The 15,198-nt window shown below is 39.3% G+C and overlaps 4 protein-coding genes across 6 annotated transcripts; 3 read left to right on the top strand and 1 right to left on the bottom strand.

Moving 5' to 3' along the window:
• The first annotated feature begins 1,785 nt into the window (after nt 1–1,785).
• LOC130991878 (uncharacterized) lies at nt 1,786–3,457 on the top strand. The gene is made up of 5 exons (XM_057916317.1): nt 1,786–2,268; nt 2,370–2,476; nt 2,558–2,702; nt 2,782–2,976; nt 3,068–3,457. The coding sequence occupies exons 1-5, from the start codon at nt 2,050–2,052 to the stop codon at nt 3,296–3,298; spliced, it is 897 nt and encodes a 298-aa protein (XP_057772300.1). The 5' UTR covers nt 1,786–2,049; the 3' UTR covers nt 3,299–3,457.
• Nucleotides 3,458–3,518: 61 nt separating this feature from the next.
• LOC130991800 (uncharacterized) lies at nt 3,519–6,007 on the bottom strand. Of its 2 annotated transcripts, none has more exons than XM_057916205.1 (4): nt 4,721–6,007; nt 4,214–4,365; nt 3,932–4,126; nt 3,519–3,851 (listed from the first exon to the last, which is right to left on the bottom strand). In XM_057916205.1, the coding sequence occupies exons 1-4, from the start codon at nt 5,946–5,948 to the stop codon at nt 3,720–3,722; spliced, it is 1,707 nt and encodes a 568-aa protein (XP_057772188.1). In that variant the 5' UTR covers nt 5,949–6,007; the 3' UTR covers nt 3,519–3,719. The 2 variants fall into 2 exon arrangements, with proteins under 2 accessions (XP_057772188.1, XP_057772187.1); XM_057916204.1 differs by having other exon boundaries at nt 4,214–4,377; nt 4,721–5,978.
• A 1,129-nt stretch (nt 6,008–7,136) lies between these two features.
• On the top strand, nt 7,137–11,208 carry LOC130991759 (translocase of chloroplast 159, chloroplastic). The gene has a single exon (XM_057916140.1). The coding sequence runs from the start codon at nt 7,466–7,468 to the stop codon at nt 11,039–11,041; it is 3,576 nt and encodes a 1,191-aa protein (XP_057772123.1). The 5' UTR covers nt 7,137–7,465; the 3' UTR covers nt 11,042–11,208.
• A 199-nt stretch (nt 11,209–11,407) lies between these two features.
• Nucleotides 11,408–15,095, top strand: LOC130991803 (delta(24)-sterol reductase-like). Of its 2 annotated transcripts, none has more exons than XM_057916207.1 (3): nt 11,408–11,748; nt 13,110–14,374; nt 14,477–15,095. In XM_057916207.1, the coding sequence occupies exons 2-3, from the start codon at nt 13,127–13,129 to the stop codon at nt 14,918–14,920; spliced, it is 1,692 nt and encodes a 563-aa protein (XP_057772190.1). In that variant the 5' UTR covers nt 11,408–11,748; nt 13,110–13,126; the 3' UTR covers nt 14,921–15,095. The 2 variants fall into 2 exon arrangements, with proteins under 2 accessions (XP_057772190.1, XP_057772191.1); XM_057916208.1 differs by lacking the exon at nt 11,408–11,748 and adding an exon at nt 11,787–12,966.
• The last annotated feature ends 103 nt before the right edge of the window (nt 15,096–15,198 follow it).

Genomic DNA, 15,198 nt, shown 5'->3' on the forward strand with positions numbered 1-15,198 from the left:
CGGGAAAAGGCTTGAACTTTTGATGTCTTCATGAATGAGCCCATAATTCTTGTTTTGTTACTCATTCAACCCTGCATTTAATTGGCATGAAGGTCATGGTCCATGGAGGTAGGAATTATGGCTTGATTATTAGAGTTGTCAAATATGGTTCGATCCGACGTCACAATTTATATCAATGTGTTAAGCGTATTAAAAAATAACACATTACAAGTGATCAAAAAATATGATAATAACATAAAAGGCAAATAAAATACTACTATGTAATTAATGTTATTATAAATAAGAATATAAAACTTAATTGTTGTTATAATTATCTCGTGTTGTGTCGGGTCTATTTGTAAAAAGTTCGTGTTCTTAATTAAATTATTATGTTTGTCGCGTTAACGTGAAAAAGTTGCATTCGGGTAAGAACACATGATCATCATGTGTGTTAGCACAAAAATTTAATTGAAAACGATAATAAGGATTTTTTTTTTTTTTGAAAATTTGCTATATCGATATAAAATGCGAGACGATTACACAAGTTGCCAACGCTATACAAAATACATTTATTTTCAACATATGTGCAAGTGTGGCTATGTGCAATATAAAGCGCTAGGCTATTATGTACTTCTATTATTCACCAAAAAAATAATTATCTAATCAAGCATAAGTTAATTTGTTTACTAAATAAGATAGAGAATTACATTTATATAGTATTAGTTTTCTAGATGACTTGAAATATCATCTTACTAATTAAAGGATAAACATCTTACTAACATATTGCGCTCTCGTGAATAAAACGCAAATTACATAGCATTGTTAAATAAAGGGGTTTTGGCAAATAAAATCACGAACTATTTCGAATTTGCAATTTTAACGTGACTATTGAAGTGTGGCGAATTAAATCACTACATTTTCAATTTTTGCAATATCCAGCAATTTTATAGAAAATAACATCGTAACATGAATATTGAATTGGAGCTTACGTGAATTAGTAAAGACGACGTCATTTTTGTTAGGCATAAACGATGTCACGATGTCGTTTCGTACAATTTCAATTAAAAATTTCTCCAAATTATAAAGGCATTGTATCCTATATTTGCACCATAATTTTCAATATCCAGCAATTTTATAGAAAATAACATCGTAACATGAATATTATGTGGCAAACTAATCCACGTAAACTCTAACTCAACAATCCGACGACCAAAAAGAAATGAGGGGATGAAATTGCAAAAATTAAAAAGGTAGTGATTTAATTTGCTACACTTCAAAAATCACGTTAAAATCACAAATTCGAAATAGTTCATGATTTTATTTGCCAAAACCCCTTAAATAAAAGCTAATTATTAAGGCCCAAAAATAATCAAAGACAATACCACATTTTTGTAGGACACCATTAAAGGACCTTAACAAAAAGTTTTATTATTAAGTCAACACGTGCATAAAGTATTGAAACTTTAAATCAAATTTGAAAGTTTACGAGACAAATAATAATTCATTCACTTAAAACTTTGGATCATTTTTTAAATTGAATGGCATATAAAAAAAAGACACATAATAGATGGCCTGATCACTGATGTCCTTTGACTGAAATGAAGTAATTTACTGTATAGAATTTAAATTGGAATGTATATGAAATAGTCGCACCCTAAAATTCAATATTTTTCTCCACATTTGCAAAAAGTTTCATTTTTTGAAGAAGGCAATTTGTTTAATTATTTTTTGTTAGACCTTTCTCCTTTCACACAACAAAAACAGTAGATAAATTTGCAATCCTCTTCTCGCTTGTGCGACTTCAATGTTAAAAGACCCAACCGGAGTAAAAGGCACCGCAGAGAACTGGGTATTCTAGAAATGACCGTTGTTTGAAAGCCAAAAATTCAAATTCACAAACGACCGTTACCCAAATCTTTTCACTTTCCTTTTTATTCTTGAAAAGCATTTTCACCTCCAATTTCATCATCTTATATCAGTCATCTCATCCAATCCTTCTCTTCCTCTCACTTCAAAAACTCTCTCTAAAAGGTCGAAACTTTCGAATCATCGAAGAAAATTTCAGAAAAAATGGCACTGAGGCCTCTTGATAACACGCTGCCAATCACTGCCGAAAGGCCTAAAAAGCAAGCGAAGATCGCAATCTCAGCTCAGAAGGAGAAGCAGCAGCCCGATCATGGCGTCAACGATGAAAATATGGTTCCGCTGCCGGTGTCGACGGATGTATCCATCGACTACATTTCCTCTGAAAATCTCAAGCCCTTTCAAGACCCTAATTCCAAAATTGAGGTATTTTCCTGAAAAAATCTCAATTCTTGTGTCGATGAATCCGTGATTTTCTGCAACGGAGCAATGTGATATAGATTTTGAATTTTTGAAACTTTTATTAGGGTTTGATTGGAGGGTTGGAGTCAAAAGATTGGTTGAAGGTGTGTGAGTCACTCAATGATGTTAGGCGATTCGCGCTTTATCACTCTGCTCTTCTGCAGCCAATTCTGTAAGTCTCTCTCTCTCTCTCTCTCTCTCAATCTAACTCTCTCTAGATTGTGCGGTTTGATGAATTGTGTGGTGAATGCAGGGAAAAAGTGGTGCTAGTGATGGTGAAAGCAATCAAGAATCCAAGAAGTGCACTGTGCAAGACTTCAATCATGGCTGCTGCTGATATTTTCAATGCCTTTGGTGAAACCCTACTTGAATCTGCTCCTGATGCTTTTAGCCAATTGGTACAAAATTATACCTTAAGTTAACTCCTTTAACCTTAAAATCTCAATGACTCAACTCTCTCTCTCTCTCTCTCTACAGTTGTTGCAGCTGCTACTGAAAGCTTCACAAGACAAGAAATTTGTGTGTGAAGAAGCAGACAAGGCACTATTGGCTATGGCAAAGTCCATGGCTCCTCTCTCTCTCCTCCATAAGCTCGGTGCATACGTCGGGCACATGAACCTCAGAGTCAGGGCAAAGGCCGCGATTTCTATCTCCAACTGCGTCTCAAACATGGTATGCCACAGAGCAGCAACTTCACCATTTCTTGCATGCACTACAACTGGATAATGTATAGCTAACTTCGTATGAAATGCTCATTAATTAGGATCTGAAAAGCATGGAGGGGTTTGGCTTAGCGGCATTGATTCAGATCGCATCGAAGCTGTTGAATGACAAGCTCCCTGAGGCAAGAGAAGCAGCTAGAGGAATTGTGGTCTCACTGTATGGAGCAATGACAGAAGGTGAAGAAGAGAAGCAGGAGTTTTGGCAAAGCTTTTGCCACTCTAATCTGCCTGCTATTCATGCACAAGCTATGGTCAAACTTGTTTCTTCTTAGTATAGTGATTATGAATTATGATCAAGTAGATTCAGGTCTTTAGTTTCAAGAGTTTTCTTTTAGCTGTGACAGGATAAGATTTGCTTCATGTAAAGATCATTTTTACATGAATGTTAGGATGTTATATAATTTTTATATAATGCTATTATTTGATTCCAATTACTTGCCATCTTTATTTCATTTCTGTTTCATTCACAGAAAAACAGAACATTCAAAGTAGTAAAGAATTCAAAGATTTTGTTATCATTCACAAAAAACTTCTAACACAGTTGTGAATTTGAATCAAATCAAAAATGGAAATAAGCTAGTACAATAATGCTCTTCAAAATCCAAAAACTACTTTCCCAACTCTCAAGAAAACATACAAAAACTACAAAACTCCTTCCGCCATCGTAACATAGTGGGAGGTGCATAGAGCTGTTCAGCCTTGCTCAATCATGGCTCGTAATGCCATCTCAGCATCGGCGAGTGGTTGTCCTGCATAGAGCTGAAGTTTCCCTCTCTTCACGACAAGCGCCCTAAAGGAATGTGATTTCACTGCATCTTTTAGTTCCTGGAAATCGAGCTATATATCTCAGTAATGTGCGACTCATCAAGAAAGTTGAACCACGGGGTGAGATCCAGTTCACTTACTTTGACAGTTAATGGAGCAACATCAGCTTTGAAATCTCCCAAATCCTCAAAGAACGATTCCAGAAGATAACAGAAGTTGGTTGCATCAACCCGATCCTCAAAAGCTACAATGTAAGATACCTGCTCGTCTGTGCTTGAAATGCTTTTCAACGTGTAAAGCCCTTTACCACTGGTGCGTCTTTGCATGAAAATAACCTGAATCGCAAAAGTGGCATTATATACTGTGATGCGAAGTAAGAAAAAATGCAAGAAACTAGCACAGGAAGGTTTCTCAGGACATACTAGAACGAAAGGAAGATTCAACCACCAGAGGCCAGTATCGCTTTTGCTTTTAATTGCTGATTTAGTATTTCCAAATCCTTTGCCTCTAAAAGAACCATTTCCAGTAGACAGCTTATCGGATACCTCTGCAGCGTCGAGATCACTAGCTTTTCCTGATTTCACAGCTTCAATGAGAACACTTTGGTATTTAGATACATGCATATTTTGACTACTATCAAATATCCAGCACATACAGATCACTCATGAAGTAGACTGGGTGTTTAAATAGCATAACCAATTGATTTTTGGGTCCCAATTAGAATAGGTATTCAATACAATCTTTTTAAAGAACTGAAAGCATCCAATGGCTACAATATACTCACATATATAAGCTTCATAACTTTGAAAACAAATGTAGTGTATCCAAAACATCAGAAACAACAGAAACAATATAATTCAAACATCTAACTATAAAACTATAAAAAGCCATCAAAATTCAGATAACATGAGAGTTTCTAAGGGCACTACCATCTACCACCTTGGCTTTTGCGACACCCTTTCTCTTTCCTTGCCTGCTCGTCCCTCTCTCTTTTGTCACCTTACTCCTCGTATTCCTAGTGGATTCGGTTGCTCCTGAAATCCCTTTCTTGTTATCCTCTTCCACTACAAGAACTGCATCAGATCCCTTCGGATCATCATTAGACAGTTCAGCCTGCCTCTCTCCATCATCATCACCATTCCCACTTGTAAATAACTCACTCCTTTCCTTTACATCTCCATTAACTCTACTATCATCTAAACCTACAAAACCTTTAGGTTTCTCCATTGTATCACCAGAAAAATCTTTGTATTTATATTTCTTTTTATATAATAAAGCACCCTTCTCAACCTCATCACCGCCTCTCTTCGTCTCCTCATTTGAATGCACAACCAATGGTGTTTTGAAGCGCGTTTTCCCTAGCTTCTTCTTCAACCTCACCATTGTACAATCTACCTCCTCTGCTATCCCACTCTTGACAATTTTCCCCCCATCAGACCCCTCATCATCCTCACCATCCTCACCATCATTACCATTCCTATTCGACTGCAATCTTTCCTTTTCCCTCGCCTCCCTTGCCATTATCCGAATTTCCTCAATTTTCCTCTCCATCTCCAATTTCTCCACATTAACATTTCCATCTCCAATAACACTATCTCTCAACCCCGTTTTCACACTCGCAGTTTCATCCAAAACAGCCCTCAATTCACCACTTCCATTCACAATTTCCCTTTTATTGTCAGTATCATCCAAACCAACAAACAGAACAGCACAAACTGTCTGGAACACGAAAGCTCCAACAAACCACCACCCATATTTCAAGATTGAATCTTTACCGGCTAGACCAATTCCTCCATCAATCCCAACTCCGGCGGGCGGTGAAACCTCCGCCTCCTTCAGTTCTTGCAATTCTCGAGCTTCTTCGTTTTCAGACTTCTCAAATTCTTTAATTTCCTGATTCAAATCGATCTCTTGAGGTGGGGGTTCAACGGGGACTATCGGGTTTGCAGGCGGTAATTTGGGGATAATGGGATTTTTAAGGGTTTTGAGGATTTTTTGGCGGAGATGGTTTCTTCTTCGGGCTTGTTTAGATGGGAACGAAGCGGAAGAGCTGTAAACGAAGAAAACTGGTTTCACGAGACTGATATTCTCGTGCGTGAATCGACGGCGGTGGAGGGCGGTGGCGGCGGCGGTGGCACCATGGTGCATAGCCGCCATTTTGCCATGGGAATACCGACAGTAACCATTATTTAGATGGAAATATTTGTGTAAAGCGTAAACTGTGGAGTAATTTTTATTTTACTTTCTTTTACCTTTTTACTAATTAATCTCGATATTGATTCAAGCAAAGAATTATGTATTTAATTTTGAAAACCAATAAGTTGTGTGGGTTGGTTTGCATTATCACTAGAATTGAATTTGAAGGAGTAAATTCAAACATCCCTCTAATATATTATAGCACTACCTTTTTGAATTTGAAATCACATTGGAATCATATGGTATTAAACACAAATCCACTACATTTATTAAATAAGACTTAAATATAAAAATTAATGTGCCGAGCCACTATATTGCGCTAGTTTGACTTATTTTGGCACCGTTTTCATGTTGTTCTTAATTTAATTCTACTAGTTGATGTTATGTAATATATTTAGGGCATGTTTGATATTGGCTAATACATTGTATTAGCTAATTTAGTACAGATCAATCTAGTGCTTGGTATTATTTAATAATAATGCGGATGACCCGGTTTAATTCCACGACCCAGTATTATTAATCCAAATTTCTTAGGATTAATAATACCACCTCCCCCAAGGATTAACTTAAACCAAGATATTCTGTATTTAGCCATGATAGCAAACACCAACTCAGTATTAATAATCTGTGATTATCCACGCTAAATATCCTGGTTACAAATTATCCTACATAATCCTTTACTGAAAACCAAACGAGCCCTTATGATAGTGAAAATTAAAATATAATCCAAAAAGATAATTTCATCATATTACCCCGCCCTATTAGGTTAATACTGATTACTGACCCTTATTTATAATTTTAAAATAGTTTTCCATTATATTTCTTGAACTAGGTTTATATTTCCATTATTCCATATATGTTTATTATTGTTCATTGATTGTTTTTTTTCTTCTTGTTCACATTTGTTTTTTACTAAAGTAAAAAAAAAAAAAAGATACTATCTGACCTTATGTAACATATTCTATTTTAAAATTATGTTTCATCTTCTCATTTTAATAATTGATTGCTACATGCGCATTCGATGTTCCTTAATTATCACAGTCCATTTTAAATGAATCATTACTATTTTCCCATTTTCAAAATACAGATAAACAGCAACCAATGTTAATTTAGCTGCAAAAAAACACAAACCTTAATAATAATATCGAAATGATTGAATTGTATGCCGCAAATAAAAACAAGGCGAAAAGGCATCCACGAAGTTCTATCTCCCAAGAGAAAAAAACCAAGAACCTATGCCATGTCCAATCTTTCATGTCGCCACCACAACCACAACCTAAATCAAAACAAAACCCAAATCCTACAAAAACCCTTAAACAAAAGACAAAAACTCCTCCAACAAGAAACACAAACGCAAAAACACCCCACAACACTGACCTACCTAGTTTTCTTCAATATTTCAAAACAAGCCCACATACAAAACAGTTCCAAAACATGCATACAAAACCAGCAAGAGCCTAAAGATTGAAGTTTTCTTAATGGGCTCAAGCATCCATGGCGTCCCTCTTCCGGGAGCACAGATGGGCCGCTCAGACAGCAGCGTTTCAGGTATTAGAGCTCCTCTAACTGTGGATGATTCCGACTTTGAATCTTCTGTTTCGTCCAAGAGTCGTAGTTATTACAGTGGTAGCGAGCTTGAGGATTTTGAGGGCGGTGAGGATATGTTAGAAGTTTCTGGTGTTGTTGAGGAAGATGAGGGGATTGTTGAAGAAACTGATATTGTTAATGAGTTTGTTGTTTCTGGTGATGCGGTGGTTGGATTGAGTGGAGAAGTTGTTGAGGGTAGTAGTAGCAACGAGCGTAAATTTGTTCAAGAAAGTGGTAGTGTAGGTGGGATGGGTGTTTTTAGGCCTCTTTCTAGATACCCAAGTGGGAAAATTTATAAGGGAGTTGGTGATTTTGATGATGACTCTGATGATTCAGGGTCGTTGTTGAGTGAGTCAAGTGATGATGAGCTAGTCGAAAAAGAGAAGAATGGTGCTAAGTTAGGCAGTTCTAGGCCTATTGTGGCTGTAGTGGATGAGGAAGCTGAGGAGGTTGAGGAGGGAGAGTTTACACCAGTTATGGGCACAAGAGTTCTGTCAGCAAGAAAGTTAGCTATTCCGGTTGCCAAGATATCCGGTGACAGCGATGATGACTCTTATGGCAGCGGGGTTTCGGAGGAAGAAGGTTTCTCTGGTGTTGCAAGGGTTCCTGGCATTAAGGTGTTGCATAGGATTGTTAGTGCACCAAAAGTTAGAATGGTGGAGAGTGATGATGAAGGGGATGAGAATGAGTCACAAGGTGAATATGTTGTGGAAATGGAGCTTGTTGGGGACTTGCTAGATGAGAAGGAGCCTATTGTTGTGGAGAACTCTCTTGTTCAATATAATGGTCTTGATTTCAATGAACAAACTATGGCTCACTCGTTGGCTGTGGACAAAGAGTTTAATCCCACATCAGAATCAAGACATAATGGAGGGCTTATTCATATGGATGAGGATATCAAAGAGGTTGATGTTGTTGAGGATAGGAAGGAGTGTTTGGAATTGGTTGGTTTTAGAGAGGCTGCTGACTTTGCTGAGAGCATAGTTTTGCCCGAAATATCTTGTGTTGCTTCGGTTGCAGAAGCTGCAGCTTCCCCAGGCGACATGGATTGCAAGAGCAGTAATAATGGTTTAGAGGATGATTGTATCTTCAATCAAATTTATGAGAGTGAGAATGTGGAAAAAATGAAGCAAGGGATTGAGCAGACAGTTGAGTCCTTTCGCTCTAATGCTGACCACGAAATTAGCTCTGCTCATCAATGCGTTGACATCAATGAAGATGCTAGCTCGATTAGTGCAGTTGCTGCCAGTCAATTTGTGTTTGAAGATTCAAAATTGGAAGAAGAAACTGGGAAAGAAGTTGAAGCCAGTGAACTCTTGCCTAGTGATGTAGAAGAATCGAGCTTCTACTCAGACAATAAGGCTGAAATGGATGTGGTACAAGACTCTACTACTCCTCACACAATAGGGGTTTTACTTGATCATTCAGAAGAGATTGATAGCGAGGTTCTTGAAGATTTTCATGACGAGGTGGATGCAGATGGAGGGATGAGTAATGGGACACGTATGATTGATCCCGCTGTTCTAGCTGCTCTTTTTGAGGCCGTAAGAAGTGCTGCCTCAGATGATGATGTTATCAAAGTTGTATCTATCGATGGTGTGGAGAATTTGTCTCCAGGCATTGCAGCTAGAACACATGGTGTGAATCCTTCCTCGACCAATGTTGAAGCTTTAAGTGAAAGGGAGAAGGTGAGTATCAAGAAAATACAGAACATACGAGTGAAATATCTGCGCCTTCTAGAGAGACTGGGTCGCTCCCCTGAGGATTCTGTAGCTGCGAAGGTTTTACACCAGCTAACACTTGCTGCTGGAAGTTCCCATTCGCTAGAATTCCATCTCGATTCCATCAAGAGTGCAGCCATGGAACTCGAAGCACAAACAAAGGACAATTCGGATTTCCCATTGAGTGTCTTGATTATAGGAAAGACTGGAGTTGGCAAGAGTGCTACTGTGAATTCCATTGTGGGGGAGAGCAGTGCTGTAGTTGACGCGTTTGAGCCTGCAACGGCTTGTGTGAGGGAAATCACTGGCTTGATCAACGGAGTGAAGCTAAAGATCTTTGACACCCCTGGTCTTAGAGCTTCTTTGATAGACCAGTCCATCAACAGGAAGATTTTGTCATCCATCAAGAAAGTGATGAAGAAATCTCCACCTGATGTTGTCCTATACGTAGACCGCCTAGACACCCGAAGAGGGGACCTTGATGATTTACCTCTTCTGAGGTTGGTCACTTCTTGTCTTGGTTCATCAATATGGAGAAAATCCATTGTTACTTTCACACATGGAGCTGCAGTACCTCCGGATGGACCCGATGGATATCCTATAAGCCATGAGGCGTTCGTTGCTCAGCAGTCGCAGGTTGTTCAACGCCTCATTTGCCACTCAGCTGGGGAGGCAGAGCCACTGGTGATGAATTCTGACTCAGTGCTTCCAGTCTGTGTTATTGAAAACGCGGAAAGGAATGGACACGGAGAAACGGTGTTGCACAATGGAGAGAGATGGAGATCTCAGCTGCTGCTATTGTGTTGCTCGATGAAGATTCTATCAGAAGTGAGCTCCGTGGTGGCAACTCGGAGCCCGTTGGACTGTGGGGAGCCATTTGGATTACTGAGCCGTTCGCCTCCTCTATCTCACTACTTGTCTTCATTCTTGAAATCCAATGTTCATCCAGAGCTATCAAGTGATCAAAGTGGTGACATTGTTGGATCAGATGTTGAGCACGATAATCTTGCCCCGTTCAAGCCACTCAACGCCTCACGGATTGCTAAACTCAGCCGGGACCAAAGGGAGGCGTATAGGGAGGGGGAAGATTTAGAATCAGGGGTAGTTCCCTTAGCAGACATGGCACTCCCACCTTCCTTTGATGGAGACGAACCTTCTTTCAGATACCGCGTCTCAGAACCCTCCTCCCGTCTCCTCACAAGGCCGGTTCTCACCCCCCACGGATGGGACCATGACTGCAGCTACAATGGCCTGCTCATTGAAGACAGAATCAACATTGCTAATGGCCTTCCAGCCATTATCTCAGCTCAGCTCACAAGCGACAAGAATGAATTCAAAATCCAGCTGCATTCATCAAAGCATGGAGGTAAAGGATCAATCAAAGGCGAAGCCAAGATCAAGAACTTCAGAAAGCACAGAGCAGCAACCATCAAAGTTGAGGACCGCGTTGCAGTTGGGGAACGAGCATACTGTGTAAACTTGTTCTTCAATCAAGACGAGAGCTCAATGGGAATATCTGCAATGAGATGCGGAGATGAAGTTGTTTATGGCTGCAATGTGAATTCTTGCATCTCTATCAACAGGGGATCCAAGCTAGGCATCACAGCTGCTCTGGACAACAGGCTGAGGGGCAAGATTTGTATCAAGACGAGCTGCTCGGATCAGCTTCAGATCGCGGCTCTGGCTCTCGTTCCAATCGCCAGAGCTGTGATCAAGAGGTTTCTTCGACAGCCCGGTGAGGATTGATGCAGATGTGAAGGTAGTTGAAGTTAGAGAGAGAAGGTGCCACCGGTTCTTGGAAAGAAAAACTAGTGTTTGTTGCAAGTTATTTTTTGCATTTTGATGATATGTGTATATAGTGAAGAGATAAATGTGGCTTAGCTCAATGGGGTGGAAGAAAGCGTTGATGTTCATTTCTGAGTTAACACAGAGTTAGTTTCATATCCTTAATACTCTCTAACAAATAGTATTCATTTTTTCACGTACATTCTCACAAAAATAGTTAGGTTATTGAACTTTTGTTTGATTTAATTGGATCTTTGAACTTTGAATTATGTTGTAATTTGGTTCTTTAACTTATATTCCATTGAGCTCAGCCACATTCATCTCTTCACTGTATACACATATCATCAATTTACGATAACTTAAATTACAATAATTATAACTCTACTCATATAATTTAATTCACATAATTACATCTACATAATTAGACATGTTTATTCACAATAATTCAAGAAATAAAATCAATAGCCCAAAACGGCAAAACGTATAGGTCAGATTTAAGTAAAGATCAATTAAGTCCAAAGAAGTAAAAATAAAATTATAAAATAGTAGTACAACACTAAAAATAAAGAAACCCTGAAATTTAGCCGCTCTTCTTCTTCACGAGATTTCCGCCGCGCCGCTCTTCTTCTTCACGAGATTTATCCTCCAGGCTTTTCTTCTTCATTACGGTATTTCTCTTCCCTTCTCCATTTTTCTAATGCACAAAGATTTGGGACTTGAATGCAATATTTCAGAAATTGAAAAATGTGTTTGCGTTTGGAACAGTAGAATCGCATACTGTTCAAAACCTTATCAGAAACGCAAAATGGGATGTGATTTGCTGTACTGCTTACTGCATTTTGGGATTTGCAGTACAGTTGGAGATGGTCTAATAATTGTGTGATTGTTTGTCATAATTTTTAGAAATTGCACCAGACTTCATTTCTTCTGCCGCAGTTGCTACTGCTGCTGGATGCAATGTGGTCAAATTTATGGCTTCTGATGTTGATTTGGTGTGTTCCTTGTGTTTATGCTCTTGTCTGTGAATAATGAGCTACATCTGTACTTCATTTTGCAGATGTAGTTAGTTCTTCAAGTCACTTGGCTGCTGAATTTCGAAATTCTTCTTTTTGCTAAAGAGCTGAAGCTTTCTGCAAACAACCTGACTGATTAGTGCATCTTTTGTTGTTACTCCTAAGCAATTTTTTTTTACTAAGACACGAAACCAATACAACTTTGTAAAGATTGCTTCTGGGAGTACACACACAAACATGTTACGTACAAAATCGAGTTGCTGTATATTTAATTACCACCGAAGTTTTTGTTGTTCAGTTTGAGGAGATATCATCAGAGTTTTTGTTGGTTGCAAGTTGAGTGTAACTACTATTTGTAGCTCTTGTTTTTGGTAGCTAGGCTAGAGTATCGTCATTTCATGATGTTTGTTGGATTCTAAAAATTGTAGATGATTAGAGGGGCATGTAAATATATATCTCTCTTTGACGTGCACCTTTGCACCAAGATCTAGTCACGTTTGTTGCTGCACATCATGATTGAATTGCTTTCTTGATTTTTAGTGAAAATGTTCTTTTGGCATTTACTTTTTCTAACCGAAACAATGCAAAATAAACTTTGGATGCTTTGATTTTAGTTGAATGGACTCACTATTTACAAAATTTTTGTGGCTTTGGACTGACGTAAGTTGGATCCGATATCCTTTGTTTAATTGTGTATATCCAGTCCCACATAAAATACCTAGTTTCTTTTCTGTTACTCCTCAAAGTTTTTTGTTGGTATACCGTATACAATCTACTGTATTATTGAAGGGACAAACTTGTGAGATCTAGGTGCAGGCTTATAGTAATATTTGGAAAAGGCATTTGCTGCATTCTTCCATTGGAATTGATGCGGTGATTGTGATTGCTGCACCTCATGAAATCTTTATTTGATAAAATTGGTTTCTAAATGCTGCATGGGAACTTACGCTTTTTCATTTCCTGTACAGCATTGTTTCCTATTTTTCTCACTTAAATACTTTTTGCAATATGTGTAGGCCTCTACTTTATCACAATGGCAGATCTAGAGGCCCCCCTACGTCCCAAGAGAAAGAAGATTTGGGTGGACTACTTTGTCCAGTTCCGATGGATAATTGTTATCTTTGTTGTCCTTCCAATTTCATTCACGCTATACTTCCTCACATATCTTGGGGATGTGTGGTCCGAGTCTAAATCATTCAAGAAGCGTCAAAAGGAACATGACGAAAATGTCGAGAAAGTTGTGAAGCGACTCAAGGAGAGGAACCCAAAGAAGGATGGTTTAGTCTGCACAGCCCGTAAGCCATGGATTGCTGTTGGAATGCGCAATGTTGACTACAAGCGTGCTCGCCATTTTGAGGTTGACCTTTCTGCCTTCAGAAATGTTCTGGAGATTGACCAGGAGAGAATGGTAGCTAGAGTTGAACCTTTGGTCAATATGGGTCAGATTTCCAGGGTCACTGTCCCGATGAATCTGTCTCTTGCAGTTGTTGCAGAGCTTGATGATCTTACTGTTGGAGGTCTGATCAATGGCTACGGTATTGAAGGAAGCTCCCATATTTATGGCCTGTTCTCCGATACTGTTGTGGCTTATGAAATTGTTTTGGCAGATGGTCGGTTGGTTAGAGCCACAAAAGACAATGAATACTCCGACCTTTTCTATGCTATCCCATGGTCTCAGGGTACACTTGGACTCCTTGTTGCAGCTGAGATTAAGCTCATCCCTATCAAAGAATATATGAAGGTAACATACAAGCCTTTAGTGGGTAATCTTAAGGAGCTCGCCCAAGGTTATATTGATTCATTCGCACCAAGGGACGGGGATCAGGACAATCCTGACAAGGTACCAGACTTTGTTGAGACGATGATCTACTCTCCAACTGAAGCTGTCTTCATGACAGGTTGGTATGCTTCAAAGGAAGAAGCCAAAAAGAAGGGGAACAAGATCAACAGTGTTGGCTGGTGGTTCAAACCCTGGTTCTACCAGCATGCTCAGTCTGCATTGAAGAAAGGGGAATTTGTCGAGTATATCCCAACGAGAGAATACTACCACAGGCATACTAGGTGCTTGTACTGGGAGGGGAAACTCATTCTTCCCTTTGCTGACCAGTGGTGGTTCAGGTTTCTCTTTGGTTGGTTGATGCCCCCTAAGGTTTCTCTCCTCAAGGCAACTCAAGGCGACGCTATTAGAAACTATTACCATGAGATGCACGTCATTCAGGATATGCTCGTCCCGCTGTACAAGGTGGGAGATGCTCTGGAATGGGTCCACAGAGAGATGGAGGTATATATTCCTATCTTAATATCTATGACAACCATAATAATATGTCTTAGAATTGATGTTCTTAGCTTTTTCAGTTATAGTAACAAGTGAATGTTGTATTAGGTATATCCCATCTGGCTCTGCCCACACAGGCTGTACAAACTCCCAGTGAAAACCATGGTGTATCCTGAGCCAGGATTCGAGCTGCAGCGCAGACAGGGTGATACCCACTATGCTCAAATGTACACTGATGTAGGAGTCTATTACGCCCCCGGACCAGTCTTGAGAGGTGAGGAATTCGACGGATCTGAGGCAGTCCGTAGGATGGAGAGCTGGTTGATTGAGAACCACGGATACCAGCCGCAGTATGCTGTGTCCGAGCTCAGTGAGAAGAACTTCTGGAGAATGTTTGATGCTGGCCTCTACGAGCACGCCAGGAGGAAGTACGGAGCTGTGGGTACCTTCATGAGCTTGTACTATAAATCGAAGAAAGGCAGGAAGACAGAGAAGGAGGTTCAGGAAGCTGAGCAGGCAATCTGCGAAGCGCCTGATACTGAGGCCGACTAGAATGGCAGATGCTGAGGCTGACTAGAACGGTGAATGCCGGTTGTTGTTGTTTACAAACTTTTTCTCAGTTCTGTATTTTCTTTACTTTTTTGCTTATTTATGCATTTATTGAAACATGTAGTTTGCTCAATTTGACTCTGTAGACTTTGATTTGGAGGAAGTGATGTTGAGTCTCGCCTAATTGTTATTAATTTATTATTGTCTGTTTGTTTAGGGCAAAAAAGCTCTATTATAAAAATATGCAAATCCAGGACCGATTCAAGGCATATCATGCAGTC

This window comes from Salvia miltiorrhiza, chromosome 7 (assembly GCF_028751815.1).
Source record: "Salvia miltiorrhiza cultivar Shanhuang (shh) chromosome 7, IMPLAD_Smil_shh, whole genome shotgun sequence".
NCBI classification, from domain to species: Eukaryota; Viridiplantae; Streptophyta; class Magnoliopsida; order Lamiales; family Lamiaceae; genus Salvia; species Salvia miltiorrhiza.